This window comes from Coenobita brevimanus, chromosome 1 (genome assembly GCF_032717465.1).
Source record: "Coenobita brevimanus isolate Jiangsu-jjx chromosome 1, ASM3271746v2, whole genome shotgun sequence".
In the NCBI taxonomy this organism is placed as follows: Eukaryota; Metazoa; Arthropoda; class Malacostraca; order Decapoda; family Coenobitidae; genus Coenobita; species Coenobita brevimanus.
This window is the reverse complement of record NC_136954.1, coordinates 63748834-63774432: the sequence shown is the minus strand read 5'-3', so window position 1 is coordinate 63774432 and position 25599 is coordinate 63748834. Positions and strand designations below refer to the sequence as shown.

The following is a 25599-nucleotide window of genomic DNA, read 5'->3' as shown; positions in this document are numbered from 1 at the left end:
TTTCTAGAGCTGTGTGAAGCTTTGTTTACATGAGGCCCATTTTCTTTTACTATCCTGTAATAAGGGAAAACAGAATTTGGGCGAAACTTTATCATTTTGGGCATTTGCCATTTAGCTTTTTAATTGCCTGTTGGTTTTTAAATTGCCAGTTAGGTGTTGTCTCTCGCTTGATGGCGTGACCCGGAGCTGCTCTAGTTTAGTAAGTGTCACAGGTCCGAGGCAACACGTCCATAATGTCAAGAGTCAGGGACCGTGGGCCATTTTGGTATGAATGCCGTATACACATTGCCATAGGAGGCTTCGGTGCACTTCCTCTTTAGCGATTTAGTTTCCTTATTACATTTTCATTGTGTCGTTTATATTACATGTTTTTTATATCGACACGGCCTGCATCAGTAACCTACGGCTTGATGAGAAAATAAATCGCTGAAGAAAAGGTATTACGAAAGCTCGGAATCCAAGGAGACTAGTCATGAGAGTGGTGGGGTCAGGTCAGGGCGCCCTCTGGTGTGTGACACAGCGGTCCTTGTTGCCGTCACATTTTGAAGCCCGTATTACAGTGACCGGTATTAGCCCTTTCAACCCGTGGACGCAGAGACGGGCACGAAAGTTGACCTTGTTATTTCACCTCTTCTGCTTTTCACCCTCAGACAAACACTCCTAAACTGAAATGGCTTGGTATGTCTGCCTTGTGGGTTACTCTGTGATATGCTTCGTCAGGGAGTTAAGTGAAGGACAGGCCCAAGTGTGAAGTAGTAAAGGCAGTACATTAGTGGACGAGATTTTGCCATTCACAGTATTTTAATTATATTTATTTATTCATTTTTGTTCTTGTTGCATCGAGATTGCTAATAACCTTTCCAACGTGCATTGCAGGGACGGTATTAACACTATAACGAGAACGTAGGCCATTTTTTTTTTTTTCTTTTAACCTCCCTGCAGCGTTATTACAGTGCAGCTCGATAACCTACTTTATATTCTCTCTCTCTCTCTCTCTCTCTCTCTCTCTCACACACACACACACACACACACACACACACAGTTCTGAAACCTCCAAATGAAAACGAATTATTGACCCGGACTGTACATTTCCGAATATTCTTGCTACCTCCAGAAGTTTTTATTTAGATTGGCCTTTTTTTTTTTTTTTTTGCGAATTTGGAGAGATAGATGTATAGCCTTTACTGATCTAGAGGGAGCGAAATTGAGACCAAAAGGGCGTCACCGTACTGAAGTGGTTAATGAGACCTACCACACCTACCACAGTTACCGGCACACTCACTGCGGTGCCGTATTTACGAATGGATAAGGAAGAGGATGGAAATGAAGGGTAAATGTTCAGAGAAGCAGGAAGGAGAGTGTGTTGGAGGGGCGTGAAGGGGGGGGGGAAGAAGGAAAATGGAAGGTGATGCTTATGGAGTGAAATCATGAAGTAGGGGAAGGTGAAGAAGTGAACGAGGAAGAAAAGAGGGCGAGGAGTGAGAAGAAGCGGAAGAAGAATTAGGCATGAAAGAGATATTAATGATGATGATAAAGTGAAGGAGGAGGAGGAGGAAGAAGTGGAAGGAGAGAATGTACTGAAGAAAAATGTGTAATAAGCGATACTAAAGGAGGGAAGAGGAGAAGAAGAAGAAGGAAGAGGAGGGGAAGGAGAGGAAGGAGGAGGAGGAGAAGGATGAGGGTGGATCGATACAGGATAATAAAGAGGAGAGGCATTGGAGGGCTTCCGTGACCTTGGCTGTATACATAGGTCGTCCTAATGCGCAGTTGTACACGGTTTTGCGGCCTTAATGCGCAGCCCCTACCAGAGAGAGAGAGAGAGAGAGAGAGAGTTAAGAGCTGCAATCTTTTCTGTCCTTTCTTGGTCCTCCAGTTTTAAGATTTATGTAAGGACTTGCCATGTAATTAGTGCTGAAATATTACAGAAATTTTAGAGCAGTAGAGAGTGAGAGAGGAGGAGCGGGATTGTTTTTTTTTTCTCTCTCTCTCTCTCTCGAGAATGTAAGAGGCGTCACCTACTTACAATAGAGTACACAGAGTACAGAATCACCGGGGTACAAAAGACAGCAGAGAGAAAGAGGAGGTGGACGGGATGGAGGATGAATGAAAATGAGAGAGAGAGAGAGAGGGAGGGAGGGAGAGAGAGGTGCAAGCGTGGAAATAAACCGGTATGCTGAATAATAAAGGGAATCTTCGTCATAAGCAAAGGATGTGTTCCAGAATATTGTAACTTTATTCATACAACTGATGCTGTAAATCCGGAGAAATGATGTGGATTGGAATGGAAGGATAATCGTAATGACTCACTAATTAATCATGCCCTTATGAGTAAAAAAAAAAAAAAAGAAGAGAAAAAGAAAGTAAAAGGAACTATGGTGCGCTTCCTCTGACCTGCCAAAGATTCCCTAACCCCCCTTGTGGCTCGGTGGAAGGGGAAGTGTAGAGACCGTAGACTTCATTTGCCTAGAAACCAAGGAGACTCATTCCTGCGTCATAATTAATGCCCATTGAATATAACGCTACCAAGACTTAGTATAGTATTTAAAGTTGTGCCAGAGTTCCATCAGATAAAAAAAATGTATAATGAAGGTGTAGATATATAATGCATGTGCGTGAGTGAGAGTCGTGTGTGTGTGTGTGTGTGTGTGTGTGTGTGGAAGGGGGGGGGTGTTGGGGGCGTAAATAAATAGACTAGTTCTCCCCCACTTCCCCCCCTTCTGTTGACCAATTAATGCAGTGAGGAGGAATATGAAAATACTGGCTCACCCTGTAACTGTATTGCTCCTCATGGGCATATTGCTCTTATAGTTAGCCCCCCACACCCACACCTATCCACACACACCCACATCACCTTCCCCCCTCCTCTCCATCCCCTCCACCGCATCCCCCTCATTACATCACCTCCCTAACCCCTCCTTTCTTATTAGTCACCCCCCAACCTCCACCCCATTTTCTTTAAGCTGTCTTTTTTTATTTGTTTTGATAGTCGGGGTCACTTATGTTTTTTTTTTTTTTTGGGGGGGGGGGTCTCGGCTGTTGTTCGGTTCAGTTAGGTCTTGATTTCAGTCCGTGTTGGTCTTTAGGTCTTTCTTTGGTCTGGCTGGTGTTGAGTCATTGGGTTTTCGTCCATTTATCTTGTCTTTTTAGGTATTGGTTTGTTTGGTCTTTGTTGGTGTTACTGTCGTTGTTGGAATAGATTAGGGCGTAGTTTAGGTCTTTTGTGGTCTTTTAGGCGTGTTGGTCATCTGGTCTGTTTAGTACCTGGAGTCATTTAGGTCATGCTTTTGGTCTTTTAGGTGTTTTGGTCTTTTATGGGTGTCATTCGGGTCAGTGGGATAAAGTAGGTCATTCTATCGGTCTTTTTAGGTCTTTAAGTAATTATTTTGGTATTTTGGGTCTCGTTTTATCTCTAGGCTGCGTTTTGGTGGGTCAGGGTTTGTAAAGGATCTTTCTGAATTTTGTTTGGTTGCTTCTTAGATTTCTTCTCACCGTAGAATTTTCTTGTAAACCATCCAGATTTTCGAAGTGTCCCTCAGAATTTTTTTTTTTCTCTCTCTCTCTCTCTCTCTCTCTCTCTCTCTCAGTTCCCGTTTGTCCCGCCCCTCCTTCCCTCAGCATCCCCCCTCCCCCCCTGGCTCCACCACCTGGCAAGAAATCGCAAGGTCTGTGTGATCTGTGTATCCTTTACCTCCTCCACTGCACAACACACGCCCATGGGGTAAAACAGCAACAACCTCCATAGCCTCCCACAACCGATGCAAAAATAATAGAGAGAGAGGAAAAAAAAATAGAGTGTTTAACTTGAGTCTTAAGATCACTAGTTCACCTCACTGCCAGCCTCCTCCCCGTATATCCTGCACGCCCACACCACGCACGCCCACGGTCAGCCTTGAAGGGGCGTGGGACGTGGAGGGAGGGAGAAGGGGGGTGGGTGAGGAGGAAGGGTGGAGCTAATGCTGTTGAGGAGAGGAGCGGTGCTGGGAAAGAGCCGAGGAAAAGTGGGAGATGCACAGTTATGTCGTATTAAGTGCTTTTCCTTTCCTTCTCCTGTCCTGCAGTTCTCTTCTCTGTTCTACCCTGTCTTTTCCTCCCCTGCCCTGCCCTACCCTGCCCTCCGCCATCAAACCCTACCCTATCCTACCGTACTCTTCCTTACCCTATCTTGCTTTACACTGTCCTCCCCTATCTAACCCTACCCTCTCCTACCTCGCCCTCCTATACCCTACCTTCCTCTGCACTACCCCATCTAACTCTGCCCCATGCCTCTCTACAGTTCTCTTCCTTTTCTCTCCCGTAGTCTTCTTTTCTGTCCTTCTTTCTTATCTTTTCTTCTTTTAACTTTCTTCTTCATATTTCTTTTCTACTTCATCCTGCCCTTCCCTTCTTTCTCTTCGTCTCTATTTTTCTCTTTCATTCCTACCCAGTCAGGCCCCACCTTACACTTCCTTCCTATACTCTTCTCTTCTCTACCCAAACCAGTCGTATATTTTCCTACTCTGTTCCTTCTTTATTCTGCCCTACCCTACCCTACTTTGTCTCTCTTTCCCTCTTCCCGTCTTCTCTCCTCTCCCCTCCACATTATTTCACTCCTTTCCACTCCTCTCCTCTCGTCTACACTCCTCTCCTCTCCTCTCCTCTCCACTCGTCTTATCTCTCTTACCTCCCCTACCCCACACTCCCCAATCCTACCTCACCTTGTCCACTTGCCCTTCTCTGACCCTCTCCCACCTTGACCTGCCCTGGCCTGTCCCGCGCTGCCCTGCCATGACCTCCTTTGTCCTGCTGGCTCTCTCTCTCTCTCTCTCTCTCTCTCTCATTTTTTCCAACCCATCACCTAACAAGACGCTCTAGGTCTGTGTGATTTATGTATCCTCCCCCCCCCCTAGTTTCCCCCATCCCAGGTGCTGGCTCTACGAGTGACTGGTCTGACTAGTTCAAGTTTCACCTTCTTGAGCCTCAGTTTCTTTTAGTTTCGTTCTTGCTTTTCCTTGAGTTACGTTCAGGTTTCGCCCTTACGATGTTTATTTTCGTATCGTTCGTGTCTCATTTAATTTGCTTATTATAATGTCCAGGTTTCGATCTTGGGCTGTTTTTTTCTGTTTCATTCACCTTTTTTTTTTTTTTTAGTTTCGTAATTAGTGTTTTAGTTTAGTGCTTGTGTTTCTTTTATTTTCGTTCTTGGTGTGTGTGCTTCGTTTTGTGTAATCTATTTTTTTTTTTTTTTTTTTTTTTTTTTTTTTGTCGGCTGGGTGTTGCTTGATATTCTTGGGGGGTGGGGGGGGTGTTGCGTGTGAATGCTGTTTTCCTGCTCTCTCTCTCTCTCTCTCTCTCTCTCTCTCTCTCTCTCTCTCTCTCTCTCTCTCTCTCTCCCAAATATATCGGTCCAATAAGGTTTCCATTAGCATACCTTGAGGAAATAAATCGGAATTTTATGCGATGAGGGTAGTATAACGGGTTGAGAGAGAGAGAGAGAGAGAGAGAGAGAGAGAGAGAGAGAGACGGTGAGTCAGGATGTTGCAAAATGTAGGAGGTAGGGAGTGAAAGTGATAGTCTCTCTCTCTCTCTCTCTCTCTCTCTCTTTCTCTCTCTCTCATATAACCCCTACAAAATCCCCTTATCTTATCGTCTTATCGTCCAGGTTTCAAGTTTCTCAAGGAGCTTAGGCCCCAGACTCAAGTTACTTATATTTTTAGTTATTCTTTCAACCTCCAGACGATTTTTTCAGTTCTTGGACCTCTTAGTAGTGAAGGAGGGTTAATGGAAGCTGTAGTAAACCCCTTCCCTCGCCAGAACCTCTCACTAAGCTGTTAAAATCGTCTGAGAATAAGAATGGAGAAAAAATCGTCCTGAAAATAGCAAGAATGAACAAAGCGCCTTATTGAAGAAAGTAACCCCCCCTCCCTCCGTGTGAAGAGGCTGTCCCAAGTTGAGGAAAATCGTCTGTTAGTAAGAATGAAATAAATATGACGTCATGGTACAAATGGGGTTTATCAATCCAGTTTGAAAAAGAGTCTGTCCTAACCCTTTCAATCCGATTCATTTGATTCTCGCTCTCCAGACGATTTTATTCAGCTTCGGGGGAGATTTATTCGAACTGGAGGGGTTAATCTAAGTAAAATCGCCTGGTAATAGCAAGGCGAGAATATGGAGGACGTTATGGAGGTGAAATTCCCTCAGGTTGATAGGGTGTGTGTGTGTGTGTGTGTGTGTTTTGAGAATGTAGGAGTGAAGGTGGTGTGAGTTGGAGAGAGGGCATCTCCATGGCGGAGGACAGGATGACGTGGAGGTTATTTGTTTGTGGCCACCCTTCCCGGCATGAAGACGTCAATAGCTGTAAATAGACAGACAGACAGGTAGATAAATAGCTAGACAGGCAGATAGATAAAGGTGGTGTTTTTCTTCTTATTGTTTCTACCGTCAAATGGTTTATAATGAAGAAAGTTTGAGATGCAACACGTACCGATATGAATTTTTGCATTTCCTGTTCGAGATTATTTTTCCATTTTCATATAACCGCATCTGTCAGTCTGTCTATCCATCTGTCTATCTATCTGTCTTTTATCTATATATATCTTACATTATATAGAGACTTAAATTCATACAAAGTTGCGGGCGCGTTTGTCATTCCATTTGTTTAAATCGAATATTTGTGGAACTTACACATGATATTCCGAAAAAATGTGTTGCGTTCCGAAGATGACAACGTTGTGTATCGAAACTCATCGTTCACTGTCCCGGTATGTATCGTCGTGGGGTGGACCAGTATTTATGTCCGCGACTGTACAATCTGGCAGTAATAAAGCTAGATATTCATTAACTTTATTTAGGCTTCATTTATCGTTAACTCCGGCAATAAGAAGACGTATTTTTGTTTTGTTTTTATTCGTCCTTGGTCCACACTTCACTGTTTCTTTATCCAGTTATCGGTGTATTTACTGAAAGAGCAAATAACACCCTTTCAGTCCTACGACGCCAGTTTTTACATCATTCTTGCTATCTGTAATTTATTTTTTGTATTCTGACGATTTGCTGACGATTTATTTCTAGTAGGAAAAAAAAATCGAACTGCAGGGGTTAGATAAAGCCTTCATCAACTGCTCTCTTTAAGCTGAGTAAAATCGTCTGCTGGTAACAAGAACAAACAACAAAAGAGTGTATTCAAAGAGTTAATGCATTTTTTTTTTTATATATTTCCTGTTTGTGTGTGTGGATGTGGGGGCAGGGGCTGTCATAGATTTGTGTGTATGTCAGTGCGTGTGTGTGTGTGTGTGTGTGTGTGTGTGTGTGTGTGTGTGTGTGTGTGTGTGTGTGTGTGTGTGTGTGTGTCATGAATTTTGTGTGTGCGTGTTATATTTCTTGAGTATGAGCACGTTTTATACTTCTTGTTTTTTGGTGTAATAAATATCTTCCTTGTGTGTGTGTGTGTGTGTGTGTGTGTGTGTGTGTGTGTGTGTGTGTGTGTGTGTATGTTTGTGTGTGTTTTCACCTCTTGGGTGAAACAAAAACATAGCAGAGAGCCAGTGAGAGGCAACCCCTTATGGGAACTGTGGATTAAGCAGGTGGGAGAAGTTTGTGAGCTGCCTTCTGATTGGTGCAGCGAATAGTGAAGAACCAATCAGAATCTGCCTTAGTGAGAATAATCAGATTTTTAGATAATCAGAATGGAGCTGTGTGTGGCGAGGAAGCTTTTTGGCCGGATATGTGGAAGGATTTATGGGGAGGAGGCAGGGGAGGTAATTAGGGGAGGAAAGGAGAGAAGAGGGGAGAGGAATGAAGGGGGAGCTTTGAAGGATGGGGAGAAAGAGAGAGAGAGAGAGAGAGAGAGAGAGAGAGAGAGAGAGAGAGAGAGAGAGAAGGGAGGAGAACCTGTAAAACATTAGTCACATGGGAGAGAGGGAGGGGAGGGGAGAGAAGGGAATGGAGGGAGGGAGGGGAGGGAAGGGAGGGAAGAAGTGAGGGGAATGGAAGGGACACCATATTAGGGCATCACAAGACACCTGTTTGTGTGTGTGTGTGTGTGTGTGTGTGTGTGTGTGTATTCGTATGCATCTCGGTCTGTGTACGTGCGTGTCTCTGTGCGTGTGCATGTGTGTATTGTGCTCAACAGTAAGGATAGGCATGTGAGTGGAATTCCGTACATGTAATTCATTTATGTAACTCGATCTCAGTTATCTTTTCCTAGGACGATCGTGCTTACATTATATGACCCTAACCTAACAGTATAATCTAATCCTATTCCTAATACCTTTACCTAATTAACTTAACATAATGTAGCCTAATCTAACCCTGTCCCTAACTGCTTTGCTTAATCTAATCCAACCTAACCTAACTTAACCTAACTTACCTAGACCCTCCTGCGTAACAGATTGCCTAGTTACACACACACACACACACACACACACACACACACACACACACACACACACACACACACACACACACACACACACACACATGCACGGTCAATCATACAAACAACTCTGTATCTGACCACAATGAACGGTGACTATCGACTGGGTGAGCGGAAGGTACTGGATTTAGGTCTTCACATGTCTAAACCCAGATCACGTTCACTTCGTATTGCATCACTGATCGGAAGGAAATGCAGTGCTGTGGGGGGGAGGTGAGGGAGGCCGAGAACGAGGACGATGTGGAGGGAGAAAGTGGAGAAGAGAGAGAGAGAGAGAGAGAGAGAGAGAGAGAGAGAGAGAGAGCACGAGCACATCCAGGTCCCTAAATGTAGCGCTGGGAACACGGGGGTAAGGGAGAGACAAATTTAATAGAAATGGAGAAGGAGAGGGAGACTGAGAATGAGACGGACCGATAAAATGAAGAAGTGTGTAAGGGAAGGCGAAACACACACACACACACACACACACACACACGAGGGCAGCTGACGTCCTTGCATGACTTTATAAGGGGAAGGCGGAGTGGAGTGGGGAGAAGAGGAAAAAGTGGAGGGGGGGGGAGAGGGGAGGGAGAGAGAGAGAGGGGGGGAGTTAATGAGGGAAGGGGAGAAGGAGGAGAGAGGGGAGGGGGGAGAAGTTTGGAGTTAATGAAGGGGAAAAGAGGACCGAAGAACTTGGAGAGACTGAGGAGAAGAGAGAGAGAGAGAGAGAGAGAGAGAGAGAGAGAGAGAGAGACTGCACTGTGGTGTCTGATAAACTGTATCTCTTTCGCCAGTCTCCACCAATCTCAAAGCCACTGGACTGATGTGACCCAAACCTGACACGCATAACAAACTTATATTCAGTGAGATTTGACCTTCTTTTTCCTTTTTTCTCCCTGCATAAACAACTTCTAGATTTAACACGTAAATAATTGTACGTTTGATTGTTTTTGTTTTTGTTTTTCCTAATTTGACCCGTTTTGATATCGGCCAGAACATGGATTTGCCCTCACCCCCCCCCTCCATCGAAAATCAAGAAGGGCCTGACAGTTTGGGGGCTAAAGAGTGAATTATGGAGGTCATTATAATCATCACCCGATTTATATATTTATTTATTTTTTACCTGTTTTTAATGGAATGTCCTCCTCATCGTCATCATCATCATCATCATCATCATCATCATCATCTTTCTTAGCACCGTCCTAATTTCTTTAGAGCTTAGGGAATTTTTGCATTGATGTCTATATTGCCTCTTTTATTTATTCAGGCTTCATTATTTTTTTACGTCTTCATTTGTTTACATTAGCTTACGTCTGTTTAATTTTTTCTTGTTTGATTAATATTTGTGTGTATGTACGGTAGGTTTGGTTTGTATTGAGAATTTGTGTGTTTATGTTGTTCACTTAGGTGTTTGTTTTTGTTTCAGACAGCGGGATGCGGGTGCTGGCCGTGAGCGTGATTCTGTTGGCTGGGGGAGCCTGGGGACAGCTGCATTCCTGTGAGTAACCCGTCTTTACCCTCACACACTGGCTTGGCTTGGCTTAGGTTAGGTTAGATTAGATTAGGTTAGGTTAGGTTAGGTTAGCTCAATTCCTGACTCCCTTTAGTTGTATGGGCACACGTTGGTTTGGGCTGAGAAGTGATGGGGTTGACTGAGAAAGTATGCTGGGTTGAGGTGGAGTGTGTTTGCTAATGTTAGGTTGGGATAGGTGTGGCTAGTTTAGGTTGCGGTGGAGTGGGTTAGATTAGGCCAGGTTGGCTTAGTTGGGTTAGGCAGGTTGGGGTAGTTGGTTGGATAAGGTAGAGAAGGTTAGGTTAGGTTAGGTCAGGCTGGGACAAAGTGATATTGGGGAAGGTTGGGATTGGTAGTATGGGGGAGGTTTGGCTGCACAGGATTAGGTTGGCTTAAACGGAAGTGGTTGGGTTTGAATTGTTGACCTCTCTGACTGAAGGAGTTAGACACCATTGCCATTAGGGTGGATTAGGTTAGGTCAGGGCATTGCCATTAACAACCCCTTCATCCCGGGGACGCCTTTTAAAATTTTCTTCTTGCTTTCTCCATCCTGTTTTATTAGACTTAAGGGAGACTTTTCAGACAGGAGGTGTCAGATCAAACCTTCGCTGACCCCTTCATAGCAAGACGTCCTCCTTAAAAATCGTCTGGAGAAAGCAAGAATAAAACGTAGAGGACGCCATCGTAGTGAAAGGGTTGCTTGGCCATAAGTGTCAAGTACGAGTGTGGTAGTGGTTTACAGTATTTGTTCTTATAAATCAGCAGTAAATTAGATGAAAATTAATAGACCCTGCCCCCTGAGTTGTGTATTGTAGGGAAAGGTAATTGTAAAGGTAATTAGCTGTCGTGCAGTTAATAGGCATTAATCTAAAAACTTCTTCCTTCCTTGGGTAAGATGAATTAAACACCGAGCAACGCCAAGCAGCGGTTTTAACCATTTAAGATGAAGGCTGAAATAATCATACTTGACATATTTGCAGGGCTCTTCAGGGAAAACATTAATATTTTTCGAGAATATGTTAAACTCTTATGAGATGTAAATGTACACTTGATCAAGAGAAGATAATATTTTTTCCAGAATTTCGAATATGTTAAATATTTGAAGAGGTAAACTGTACACGCGATCAAAAGATTTTGTTTTGAAGCAGTGGATAAAACGTTCGTAAATATTTTCCAGTGGCCTGTTATGTGTGTTTGTCGGCTTCCAAATTTTATTCACACAGCATAAACGACAAACTGCGTGTAACATTATGACATACACTTGCAAGCTTAAAAAACGTTTGCAATAGGAAGAAATGTAAATATCGACAACACACATTTTGAATTAGAATTGAACTGTAATTTTTTGATCCAGTGTACAGTCGTCAGTCACAGTTTCTGCCCGCCCACTACTCCACCCCTGGATGAAGGAAGTCGCAGTTAGGGCTTCACACCTAACGATGATCTAGTATGGGTAATTCAAAGGTTTATCTTAACTACGCGGGGAGCAGTGTCATCGCTAACTGTTCCTCAGGTTTAGTCCTTTCACCTTAACATGGTAGAGATGTTCGTCCTTTTGCAGCTTCTTTTGTATAGCTCAGTGGCAGAAAAAGTCGGTACTGCAGACGACTTCTCCGTGACTAGTTTCATTATCACTGTGTTAATCCAGTGGTACGACTCATTCATGTTGGAGACGGCAGTTTTAGGCCTAGTTAGGACAAAAAGGGTATAGTCTAAATAAGCTTCAAATTACCACTTTAACAGTTATCTACAGGATTTAACCCTTTCAGTCCGAAGCCCCCCCCCCTCTTTTATTTTTAACTACTACTTGCCAATATTACGCGGGTGAAGAGAGGTTTTTCAAAGTGTAAAGGCTGGATCCAGCCGTCACTAACCCCTTCACTATACGCTTTTTTGTTCCAACTTAACCAAAAAAATGCCGGCTTTCCGTCTTGATTGCTGAGATGTAAAAACAGATTAACGCTGGAGTATGATCCTGGTCACGAGGAAGTGCATGGACATTATGCAGAGCCATAGCATTGTCATTTTTCCGCCCCTGAGCTGTGTGAATTTATTAAACTATTAAAAGAAAAAATCTGGATCAAGTTAAGGTAAAAGAACTATAGCAGAATACTCTCATAAACTGAGTAAAATCGTCTGAGAGCTGCCAGAATAAACTTCTAAGAGACGTCACTGGAATGAAGGGGTTAATCCCAGGCTACGACGTCCCACCAGACAGGGGTTGAATTAAGAGTATGACCTGAAAATGGCGCGTGAGTAGACGTGTCAGATCTCTGGCAAGTCTGGCACTTTTTCGCCTACTAACCAGCGGCCATCTTTGTTTACACTCGATGTTCCTTTGTTTGTCAGTGTTACGCTTCGTGTTGTTACTGTCGCTGTGCTGATTGTGTGTGTTGGTGGATGGGAGGTTTATTTTGTGTTTTCTCCGTTAATTTGTGTTTTGATTGATTGATTGTGTGTGTGTGTGTGGGTGGGTAGGTGGGTGGGTGGGTGGGTGTGTTTTCTACGTTACCTAAAGGTTCTGCACTTCCCCCCCCCCTCCCCTTCTCTTCTTTCATTCATCCTCTGTTCTCTCTCTCTCTCTCTCTCTCTCTCTCTCTCTCTCTCTCTCTCTCTCTCTCTCTCTCTCTCTCTCACTCAACTTGACCTCTGATTACCCAGTTTCCAATCCACCTCTACATAGACATCGACAGCGAGAAGGATCTACTCGCCCTACCCAGTGATCAGCTAATCCACTCAGACGTCGAATTATTGGCCGTCGAATCAGTACCCAGTCACCATCCCCATCAGCAGTCGACACACAATTACCACCACTCCCAACTACCACAATCAACATCCCATCTCCAGCCGCAACAATCAACTTTTCACCATCTTCCTTTCGGGGCTCGATTGCCAGGGTTCGAGGAAGTGAGTTATGCTTATGGCTACACGATACCAGAGTCGATACCCGCCCAGCAAACTTCAAAATTAACGAAGGCAGGGTCAGATTCAACCCATCAGCCCTCCAGAGTCACCCATTTCTCAGCCACGTTGCCACACCAGTCTTCAGATGTAAGCCATTTCTCGTCTGCTTCGAACCAGCAAGCTTCGAAGCCGATCCGAGTAGAATCAAAACCTCTGGAAGCCCACTTGAAGCCTCCAAACAGAGACTTTGATGGTCATAGTTCAGCCTCACAGTCTTTACCATCACCCCAGTCGTCATACCTGCCACCACCTCCCCCTACCACGACAACCACAACCACCACACAGCGACCATCAGTACCCTCGTTGGATTATTTGCCTCCTAGAACCGACCCCCCTACCACTACATCCCCTGCTCCGCCTCCCACTTCAGCCCCTCCTTCCTTAGAATACCTCCCTCCCAGTACTGATCCTCCACCCCCTTCAACACACCCACCTTCAGAATATCTACCTCCTCCTCCACCTCCAACCCCTCCTACTTCAGAATACCTTCCTCCTCCTCCTCCTCCATCACCTTCTCCACCTCCTCCACCTCCCACTTCAACTCCCCCTGCTTCAGAATACCTTCCCCCTCCTCCCCCTACTTCTCCTGCATCTCCAGCTCCTTCTGCACCTCCTACTCCAACCCCCCCTGCTTCAGAATACCTCCCTCCTCTTCCCCTCACCTCCCAGAACCTATCTCCTACCATTCTTATCCCCCTTTCCGTCATTTATGGTCATGATCCTCCTGTCGGAATCCACAAACCCGATCCACCATTAAGAGTAGTTGAGAAAGGGGAACACACCTCTGTTACTGCTGGTGCTGAGGGGAATCTGAATCCCTTGGTTGGTGCTATTGGATTCAAGAAATCAAAGCCCTTATTATTTCATGCTGGCAAGAGAACGGAACTTCCTCTGAGGGTGACTGGTCATGAAGAATCGAAACCTTTGAACGTCATCGGTGAGGGGAATCAAGAACAAGTGGTTGGTGTAGTCGGACATGAGGAACCCAGCCACATAAGGTTCCATGCCGAAAAAAGTGAGGATCCTGTTTTTGCAGTAGTTGGACACGAGAAACCTGGCCATATAAGGTTCCACGCTGAAGAAGGCGAAGCTCCTGTTTTATCAGTAGTTGGACACAAGGAACCCAGCCACATCAGGTTCCACGCTGAAGAAGGCGAAGCTCCTGTTTTATCAGTAGTTGGACACGAGGAACCCAGCCACATCAGGTTCCACGCTGAAGAAGGCGAAGCTCCTGTTTTATCAGTAGTTGGACACGAGGAACCCAGCCACATCAGGTTCCACGCTGAAGAAGGCGAAGCTCCTGTTTTATCAGTAGTTGGACACGAGGAACCCAGCCACATCAGGTTCCACGCTGAAGAAGGCGAAGCTCCTGTTTTATCAGTAGTTGGACACGAGGAACCCAGCCACATCAGGTTCCACGCTGAAGAAGGCGAAGCTCCTGTTTTATCAGTAGTTGGACACGAGGAACCCAGCCACATCAGGTTCCACGCTGAAGAAGGCGAAGCTCCTGTTTTATCAGTAGTTGGACAAGAGGAACCCAGCCACATCAGGTTCCACGCTGAAGAAGGCGAAGATCCTGTTTTATCAGTAGTTGGACAAGAGGAACCCGGCCACATAAGGTTCCACGCCGAAGAATACGAGGATCCTGTTTTATCAGTAGTTGGACATGAAGAACCTGGTCACCTAAAGTTCCATGCTGAAGAAAGCGAGAGTCCTGTTGTGGGAGCAATTGGTCATAAGGAGCCCAGCCCTGTGAGGTTTCAAGCTGAAGATAACTTGAAATCTGTATTTGGGGTAGTTGGACAGCATAAAGAGCGTCCAGTTAAATTCCACAAAGCTCCAGTCAGCCATCTCCCTTATGGCCTTCTGTCAGAAATAAAAGAAAACAATGTTGAAGTAATAGGATCCCCGTCACCTGTGGTAGTTGGTGCATTGGTTCGGGAGGAGCCTGATTGCAAAAGAAACACCGACTGCAGCGAAACGGAGATTTGCTTGCGTGGGAAGTGCATCGAAGGATGTGCGTTGGCAGCTGGCATATGTGTTGGTCACGCAGTCTGCAGGACGAAGTCCCACGTCCCAGCCTGCTTGTGTCTGAACATGTCCACGGCTGTAACACTCCGTCGAGGCAGTCAGGAACGCTACGACTGCATGCCCATGTCAATGATGGGAGCTGGGGCAGGCAGCAGAGTTACACGTAGGAGAGTTAGAGATCGAACCCTCTTCTTGAGACCTCAGGCCATTGCTGTGCTTCGCGGCCATCGACATCGTAAGGGAGAATAATATGTTTACGCATGTGCCCTACACTGACGCCACTTACCAGCTCCCGTACCTATGTTTTGTTTGTTTTTCTCTTTTACAGCGTTTTCCTCGGCCCCTCTGTTACCCATCGCACCGATCGCTGTGTACCGTAAGCTCCTAGCACTCCAACCACTCACGCACGTAGATGCTCGTGCACGCAGAAATACTTACAGCTGCACGCAGTGCAAATACACTCACATCTGCACGTGAAAAAAGTCATTTATGCTCGAAGGACTGATATCAGTACTAGTAGCCATCAAAACTACCACCATTAATATAGAGTTTCATTACCATAACTACCATTACCATGAGATAGAAAACCACCTGCAGCAGTTAAAGCTGTCACTAGTACCACAATCACCACCATTAGTTGAATCTAGTGTCGTGGAACTGCACAGTGAAACCTAGCACCATTAACATTACCACAACTACCATGCCTTGTTGCTACCACTACTACCACCACTGCTCTAGATAATTGCTAGAATATTAGTTAACTAGTTAGCTGTAATAATATAGCATGGACATTTCCGAAAAGATTGATATGCCAAAGCTCTTCCTCGTCTTTTTTTCAACTTTTGATTTATTTGTGGACATTGGAATGAACTCTTATTTGTTTCTGCTTCTTGAGAATGCCTGTCATTGCCTTTATCATTCTACTATGTATCGGTATTTATGATTTGCTGTTGTTTTTAGAACACAGTAGGCCTTTTACTTTGAACTGTGATTTGCAGTACACGGAGCAGGATACGGCTTGACAGACCAACTAAACTTGCTGCATCTAAGAATATGATTATTGATGATCTTCCCAGGAACAATTCTGTCCAATGAAAGCTGCTTGCTTGCTTTGATTTTTGCAGGATAATGAGTTACACATTGTTTAAAAGATAATGGTAAAAGGCAATTTGTGTAAATCAAAAAATCAAAATATTGTAGTTTACCGAGAGGAGTGTTAAACTGCACTGATATACACATGAGGTTTTCCTGTTATTAATCAGAGTGGATCGGCTGTAAGTGCATGAGTGAGTCTCCTTAATTCTTCTTTATTTTGGATCTTCGTTATTCTGAGCGGCTTTTCGAAGTGAACCATATTCATTCTACCATACCAGACATATCGTAGACCTTTTTCCGCAGCGAATTATTTTGCACATTATACCTCAATATTCCGGTGGATGTCATTTTTATCTCTTGACTCTCGACAGAATTGCATCAGTAACACACAAGAGGATATAGGGGTGTGATAGGTAGAATAAATCGCTTGGGAGGAGGCACTGCGAAATCTCCAAATCCAACAAGATTACGGTCCTTGAAATGTCCTGTTTTCGGTAACGTCGGTCATACCCTGCAAAAGTTATCCAAAACCTTTCACTTAGATTCTCAAATATACAAAAAGGAGAAGCAAAATTGGACTGTTAGGGATCGTTTTCTAAGCGAAGATTGGGGCTTAGAAAAATTTGATTGCTTTTATGACCCATGTGCACTGAAGGAGCCCAAATTGATCTATTATTATTAGTATTATTAGTATTATTATTGTTATTATTATTATTATTATTCATTACTACTACTACTCTTACTGAAACAAATACTACTAGTACTACTACTGCTATTATTATTATTATTACTGTTGTTATTATTATTATTATTATTATTATTATTATTATTATTACTACTACTACTAGTACCATTATTATTATTATTATTATTATTATTATTACTATTATTATTATTATTAGCATCGATAGCTCTTTTCCACTATGGTCATTAATAAGTCAGATTTGTTTATTCCTCCTCATAATTTTGCATTTGAACTTTTCGTTAGCTCACAAAATTATATATCAGAATAAAGGGGTCTTGGCTCGGTAGTGTGTAGATGTATTTATTAGTATTTCACTTCGTGTTTGCTCGTCTTGAATGCTGTTTATCTAGAAAATAACACAGCCATCTTCCTGTGTTGTTTTGGTGTCTTATTTCCTCTCTGTGGGCGCCTTAGTCTACACCCTCTTTATACACGACGCAAATAAAGTGACTGGTTTTTATATATATCAACTGTTTTCTTGTACAGTAAGGTGTGTGAATTGCTTAGTACTGCCTGTGTATGTGTGTGAGAATATTTATAAACCTGGAATTATCTGTGTTCCGCACGTATCCAAAAGGACCTGTGTATGTGATTTGATTTTATGTTTCTCTTTTGTGTATGTTTTGTCCCTTGTTAACCTTGTTTGTGTATACTTATGGACTTATGTGTATGCGTGCCTAACACTGCACCTGTGTGTATTTTCACGTAGCATGTAAGTTTATAGTACAGGGGTAACTTAATTCACCCGGCACCTCGTTCCTGTCACGTTTCTGTTAAGTTCCGTGTCATACAGTAGAATTATGATTACACTGGATGGTCCATATATTATGCAGCCTGGACCTTGTGTGTTGCGAGGACGGCAGTGTCTACCATGCATCATTGTCCACTTCACAAAATCTTATCATTCTCTGTAGTTCTTTATTTTTGTTATTCGTTGGTTTAATAGTTGAGAAATTTCATGAAGGAGCACCTCGCATTAGCCGTCCCAGGAACACAAAAGATTGGAGAGCTGTAGACGTAAAGTTGATCCTCAGGGCCTGACACCAACGCCACCTCGGGATGATCACGCTCTACCCTTTCAGAATACTCCAGACTTATATAGAAACGATAGCTTGCATTCCGTTTGATATCAGTAAAGGGGAATGTTGTATGGTTGTACGGAGAGCTGCACAAAATTAGACACCCATACAACAGTGTTTAGTTATACAAGTGACGATGTTTGAGGATTGATACAGTAGATTTTTTTTTTTTTTTCTGAGTGGAGTAAATTCTTTAGGGTAGAATTCAGAATGTACTGTCTTATAAAGTAATTGGTACTAAAGGTGGGAAATCGTACTTCTACTGTAACTAACTTGAGTGTTCTGCGTCCTGCCATGTAACGAGGAGATGTGGTGATCGTTCAACCCTTTCACAATGAGGATGTCCTTTTCTTTCAAACCCCAGACGATTTTATTCAACGTAAAGAAGGGCCTCTGGTAGTGAAGGGGTTAATGGAGGCTCTATCCAACCCCTCCAGATTGAGAAGTTACCCCAAAGCTGGATAAAATTGTTAGAGGGTAGCAAGGAGACTCGAGAAAAGGACATCCCCTAAGAGAATGGACTGAGATTGCCATTAACAGTGCTGATAACATTACTCTGCGCATGTTGTTTAGTCTGCGCATGTCGTTTAGTGTGCGCATGTTGTCTGATGTAACTCCAGCTGACTGACTCCATAACAAGTGATATTACGGCACACAGCAGGCGAATCTCGGTTTGACACAAGTGACAAATTTAACCAAAGTAATCACTGTTTTGTCCATATAAACAAAGTAATCAATGTTTGTATTGTCCACCTCCTAATTAATATATGTGTGTGATTTTGTACTGTCGTGGCCAAGAAAATGTTTTTGTCTGCTAATAACCATGTGTATTGTTTGTGTATTAACGGTGCAGCTGCCTGAGCCATAGTAAATAAAAGGAAACATTTGCCAGCCTTATAGATCAGCAAAATTTTTTCATCTTTGGAACCACCTGATCATTCACGAGAGATTCAACAGATGGGACACAACAGGGCCTCTTGTTTCTCAGCCATTAAAATAAAAAACAGAATTAACAGTGTATGCTAATGTTGCTGTTAACTTGAAAGATACAGGTGATGATGTTTGGTAGTTACGTAGTGTCCTAACAAGTCTGGATCCGTATTCACAGACTTACGATCGAGTGCCTCTCGTAACTAGGGTTTGTATACTCATGAAGGACAATTGAAGGAGTGAACAGAAATTACCGATGTTGTTTGTTGATCCTGCAAAAACAATGTAATAACCTATTGTCTCCTAGGGACGTCTTTGTCATTTTATCCTTGCCAGTTCGTGATTGTTTTATTAAGTTTAGGAGAGACTTTTCGAACTGGAGGGGTTAGACATAGCCTTAATAAACCCCTACAGTACGAGAGGCCTTTCCCAAGCTGAAAAGAATGAACTGTTAGAAGCAAAAATCATCAAAAAGTAGGTCACCCGGCGTCAGGGGGTTAAAGCGAGAGGCAGTTGATCTCATTTGCATGTGTGAATTCAGGCGGTGTTCATATTTGACGTGTTATGTTCCTTGTGATACTGTCGTTGTTCTTCCCTCCGTCACTGTCCCACTGGTAACACTTATTGCCTCACGTGACCAGTATTCTCGTCAGCATGGAGGCTTCTGGCACCTGCTCCTCAGGAATTTATTTTAACATTCGATGCCTTGGTCATCTTTTGCATGCCACTTATGTCTTATTATCGACATAGACCATATAGATAACCAACAGGAATATGCACAAATAAATTGGTAAGAGGTGCTACGTCTCCTTAGCTGGAGAGACCACAACCCACTTGACCCGAGGCTGTGTCATCCTCAGTGTAAATGAACCTGCCACTCTCTTGTGACACTATCGGAACTAAGGTTTTTGGTTCGTATTCTCTTCAACATAGGGGATTTTCTAGCACCTGTTCCTTACTAGTTTACGTTTGCTTACGGCTCCATGTGTAAAATGATTTGCCAAGAAAGGGGTGCTAGAAAACCTCCTGACCTCGCCAGAATACGACCCGTTTTTAGTTTAACCAGTTAATTGACAATGCCTGCGGTAACTATTAAGCAGTAAAGCTTCATTGAAATAGTGAAACTGGATGTTCTAGTGCACGTGTCTTATCCTAAGCAGTAATTGATAAGAAAGTATTTTGATTTTATGGTACAATATTTCCATTCAGTTTCTCAGTGAAAATTGTATTGTTTACTCAAGTTCACAGTTGTGTTGAACCAATTTAACACAGTAGCCATTTAAAAGAGTAGTCCTGAGATGAACTTGGATGGCCATGAAAATTTGTAATATAGTTAATAATACCTCTTTTGAACCTTGCATGTAATAGCTCTTTTGAACCCCGTCAACAGCACAAGAGAGGGTAGTTGCCCAGGGACCAGTTGTGAGTACCTTCAGCCAATCTTCCCGACCGTCCTTCGCGTCATCTTCCCGACCGTCCTTCGGGTCTTCTTCCCGACCGTCCTTCGGTGGCACAGGTAACCCATGCCAGCCCACACCCTGTGGACCAAACACCAGGTGCGAGGTAAACCGCAACAGCATTGCCCAGTGCCGCTGCATCGAGGACTATGTGCCTGATGGAAATACAATCAACGGTTGCAAGCCTCAGTGTGTCTCGTAAGTATCATTTGTCTTCCATAATTCTTGGTGCATTATTAATAGCTTACGACTATGCTTCATTGACCTACGATCAGCGATCACAGTCTTTTACGCGACATTTGTCTCCGCACAGTACTGGTGGTAATGACTTATCCTCTGTACACTAGTAGTAGTTGTTGACCTCCATGTTATAAGTGGTAATTAATGTTTGCCTAACTCAACCTTCAGTGACATGCACAGGGCTAGTAAATATTAACCTAACCCATCTCAGTTTTCTCTAGCCAACCCAACTTCCTCAGGCTCCCACAGTGGTGCTGCAAATTACCCAACCTAACCCAATTTACCCGCAACCCCCGCAACAGTACTAAGTTCCACCGTAACCTAACCTAACTAAACCCAGCCTTTTCTGGCATGAACATTAAAACCTAACCCAACCTAAACCAACCTAACCCAGCCTTCTGTAACTAACTCAGCCTTATCTGGCTTAAACAGTGTTACTGAATTCCCATTTAACCTAACTTAACCTGATCCAATCTTCTTTGCTGACTGAATCTTATTTGGCTTGAACTTTCTGCCTAACCTGACCCAACCTTCTTTAGATAACTCAGCTTATTTGGCTTAAACGGTGATAATAATGCTGTCCTTATCTAACATAACCTAACTAAACCTTCTTTAGCTGACTGAACCTTATTTGGCTTAAACTGTGATACTGAATGCCAACTTAGCTTATCCTAATCTAACTCCTTCTTGTCACTACAGAGATGGTGACTGCCCTGACGACCACCGGTGCGTCCTTCAGAAGTGCAAGCCTGTGTGCGGGCCAGGTGCGTGTGGAATAGGGGCCGACTGCAGGTCCAGGAACCACAACGCCGTCTGCCAATGTCCTTCAGGGTACCGTGGCAACGCTCAGGTTTCTTGCACCCGCGACAGTACGTATCTCATTCACCTTTTTCTCCCTGTACAGTCTGTACCCCTGTATCCCTTGTGCTTCACGTTCAATGTCGTCTTCCTATGTTTATGCCAAGTACAGCCTTCTCCCTGTATTCTTCGCATGAATCCCTCTATCCCTTCTTCATATCCCTGTACTCGTTATACACATGCATCGTCTGCCTTATCCTTTGCAAACATCCCACACTTTCCTTTCGTCGTCTTCTTGTGTCCCTTGTACATATCCCAAGCACTGTCATCTTCCTGTATCTCCTGTATATATCTCAAGCACCATCTTATATGTGTATTCCTGTACTCCTCTAGGTTTCCCAGGTACTTTCCTCTCTGTATCTCTGGACATATCCCAGATACCTGCTTCCTGTATCCTCATATGTATGCTTATATAATTATATTCCGCACCTTCATCCTGTTTTCCTGCATGTCCCGATGTTCTTGGCCTTGCCTTCATTCTCCTCCCCTCAGCTCATGAAGTTTATACATGTAACTCACCTCCTCTCTTGTTCCTAAATCTTCCTCGTACAGTACATCTTAATTTACTAGGCACACCTCTCTCTGGGCCCACAGTTCATGCTCCTAGGCTCATGTACTCACTTTGTGCTCAGTTTTTGTGCTCTTAGGCTCATGTCTTATGCTGCTAGACTCATCTCATGTCTTTTAGATTTGCCTTTTATCCTTCTAAGCTCACCTATTTGTTATGAGGTTCACCTTTTATGCACCAAGGCACACCTTTTATGCGCCAAGGCACACCTTTTATGCTCCCAGGCTCACTTCCTGTCTTCCTGCTCACGAACCTTGAATCCTTGCAGTCCCTGAGATCCGTGTAGCTCCCCCTGCCCCGCCCCTCGATCCCTGCTTGCCCAACCCCTGTGGTAGCAACGCCGACTGCCGCGTCCGTGGTGACCGCCCCGTCTGCACCTGCCCCATTGGATACGAAGGCGACCCGCTCACCAACTGCGTCAGGGGAGAGTGCATTGGTGAGCCATGTTCTTGTTCTTGTTGTGGTCCCAAGTTTGTCTGCTGTAAGTCACGTTGTTCATGTGGCCCAGAGCCCATCTGAATGTTAGACTCCTTTTACTTTAACTTGGCCCGTTGTCTTTTTGCAGCATATATCACATTGCTCATTGCAAGAAAGAGACAGTACTGTGAATCTTTTTTCGTGACCAGTATATATCATATCCTGGTGTTAATCTGTTGTTACCGTTCAGTATTTAGGTGAAGCGATGTCAGTTTTGGGCCAGGTTAGAGTAAAAAGGGTATAGTGGATTGCAGGTTTGTTACCTTCTCCTGCAGTCCACCATCCTCTCATCGGGGCATAGGGAGGGGGTTGAGGGACGTTTGTATAACCAGTCAGTCGAGCCACCCAGTCAAGTCAGTGCCATCCCGTGAAGGCGTCCCTCTCCAGCACTAAGACATGGGTGGTGACTTTGATTAGCTTAGTTTCCTTACGGTGACTGGCTCAAGAGTACACTGGTAATGTTGGTAGTTGTGATGACTGGGAATAGTTTCATTTTAAGTAGGCTATATAGAATGCCAGTCTGTCTGTCTGTCTGTCTGTCTGTTTCTCTCTCTCTCTCTCTCTCTCTCTCTCTCGTCCATCCAGCCATCTGTCTATCTCACTGTCTATATCTCTCACCAGAAAACCGTGACTGCCCCGGCCACCGCGTGTGCCAGAGACTGAGGTGCATCGACCCTTGCCAGGAGCGCGTGTGTGGTGAGGGGTCAGAGTGCACCGTCAGGAACCACCAGCCCATCTGCTCCTGCCCCCGTGGCTTCGTCGGCGACCCCTTCACCCGCTGCAGGCGCTTCGACCCACGTAATTATACCGCACTTTGTTGTGGGTGCCATTTTGATTTTACTGTGGTGATGTACTTTTTGGTCTTTTCTTGAAACTGCAAGCGTTCTTATCCACTTTGTATGTGTGTGTGTGTGTGTGTGTGTGTGTGTGTGTGTGTGTGTGTGTTGCATCGGTAACACACAAGAAGACAAAAAGGTACAATAGAGAAAACAAACTGCCAAAAAACTGAAGCTACTAGAGATATATCACGAACCTGTAGAGGCGAGGTAGCTCTTCCTTAAAGACATGTTTTGCACATTACACGCCAGTATCCCCGTGTGTGTCGTTGATGCAAAGCTGTGTTAATAGAACAGTCTTGAAAACATCATACAAGAGAATGCTGATGTGTTTTGTATAAAATGAATAGCTAAGAAAGTGATGTTACGAAGTCTCCTATAATACGGGTGTACACTTTTTTTTTTTTTTTTTTTTTTACAAAACAGAGGAAGGAAAAACAAATGAATAAAAAAAAATAATCCATATACCAGATTTTAGATGTCTTCCATTCATAAAGAATCTGTAACAGTTGGACTTGAACAGCCGTAGGTTAAAGTTTGGGGGGAAACCACTCGGGGGAAGCGAGTTCCAAGGAGATGCAGTTCGGGGAATATAAGAATTCTTGATAGGCAGAAGTTCTGCGATGTGGCAATGTGACGGTCCAGTCATGTGCGCTGCCAGATGCCCGTGTAGCACGGGGGAAGGCATGGAGAGATGGCATAATGGATGCAACTTCGTCTGAGCATTTGCTCTTACTTGAGGGGGAGGTAGTTCATTTGTAATAGTAGGGATATTAATAATCCAAAGCCTTCTTGTGTGACCTGTGACCATTTTGTTGACAGAGGAGCTTTGCCACCCATCCCCCTGCGGCACCAACACAAACTGTAGAGTGAAGAACGACCGTGCCGTGTGCTCCTGCATTGAGAACTACATCGGCAACCCTCTGTCTGGTTGCACACCCGAGTGTGTCCGTGACAGCGACTGTTCACACAACATGGCGTGCCAGAACAATATGTGAGTAATTAGGATGCACTGGGTTTATACTTTATTGAGATCATCCTCCCTGCCCCCCAAAAGGAGGACTGTGGCCTGCAGTCCACTGGGTTCAAGCTTAACAACAACAACAATAGTGTTTTCACTTGACTTATATCATCCAACTAAAAAGTTTTTGTTCTCACTGCTACTACCAGTACTAATAGTACTACCACTGTTACTATTATTAGTAGTAGTAATATTAATAGTGGTAATTACTAAAGGTGGTCCTGGTTGTGTCCGAAATGTGTACCAAAATATCTCAGCCATTTACAGTACATATATATCCTACTGTTGTGGCTCCGGGTTCGTCTGAAATGTAAACCTGGTGGACTGCAGGCTTAAGTTTGAAATAATGATGATGGTACAAAGGGGACATGATAGTGACGATGACGATACAGAGAGATTGGGATGCTGATGGTAAAAAGAGGGCAGGATGCTGCTGCTGCTGATGATGATAATGGTAAGAAAGGGACTTGATGATGATGGTGATGAAAAGGGACCGAGTTATAAATGGTTATAAGGATGGGCCAAAATGGAGATAATGGTGACAATATTGTGTGTGTGCCCCCAGCTGCGTGAACCCCTGCGTCGATGCCTGCGGTGAGGGCGCCTACTGCGACGTGAAGAACAGCCGTGCCGTCTGCTCCTGCCCCGAGTACTACCAAGGAGATCCCTACCGCGGGTGCGTAGACATAGCCACGCCCTGGTTCATCTTCCCGCCATCTTAGAAGTCTTTCTAATATTCCTTCACCTGTGGAGTCGTTCTAACACGCTTTCTTAACTAGTATAATTCAGCATATGCCACGTTAATATTCTCTTGTTTCTCTCTCTCTCTCTCTCTCTCTCTCTCTCTCTCTCTCATAGTCTCCGTCCCCATCTCCCCTTCCCCCCTCCACCTCACTCACACTTTTCAATTTCTCATTCTGCATCCTCTCCACAGTCGCTCTGTGAGAGAGGGGGTATGATTTGGAGGGAGGGCAACCAAATGGTAGAGGACAGGGTGACAAGGAGGCGATTTGTTGTGGCCACTCATTACGGTATAAAGGCATCTGGGTATAGATAGATAGACAGACTGATGTTACTTATGCCGCATATATCGATAGTATAAAGACGGATATACAAGTGAAGAACAACGTGTGGTTATGCAGAGCTAGTCGATGAGGAAGAGGTGTTAGGGAACCTTCTTAACCCACGAGAATATAATACTTTTTTATTCTAACTTGGCCCAGATTTCATTTCTGTTCATTGGCAGAAAGAAGACAATGCTATGGCTCTACATTCTTCCATAGCACATCTTCGTGACTAAGATCATAATGTTAATCTGTTGTTATAAATAAAAAAACACAATGGATAGATGGCAACTTTAGGCCGTTAGATTAAAACAGTATAACCCTTGAATCCT

General features: G+C 44.0%; 1 protein-coding gene across 1 annotated transcript in view; it reads left to right on the top strand.

Moving 5' to 3' along the window:
- The window catches only part of LOC145400220 (uncharacterized), a 46479-nt gene that overhangs the window by 13641 nt on the left and 7239 nt on the right, over nt 1–25599 (top strand). Inside the window, exons 2-9 of the mRNA XM_080272767.1 lie at nt 9816–9887; nt 15226–15273; nt 20137–20401; nt 21143–21312; nt 22138–22305; nt 22968–23144; nt 24005–24176; nt 24769–24879. Of these exons, the coding sequence (XP_080128893.1) occupies nt 9816–9887; nt 15226–15273; nt 20137–20401; nt 21143–21312; nt 22138–22305; nt 22968–23144; nt 24005–24176; nt 24769–24879 (1183 nt within the window). The remainder of the gene's footprint in view (nt 1–9815; nt 9888–15225; nt 15274–20136; nt 20402–21142; nt 21313–22137; nt 22306–22967; nt 23145–24004; nt 24177–24768; nt 24880–25599) is intronic.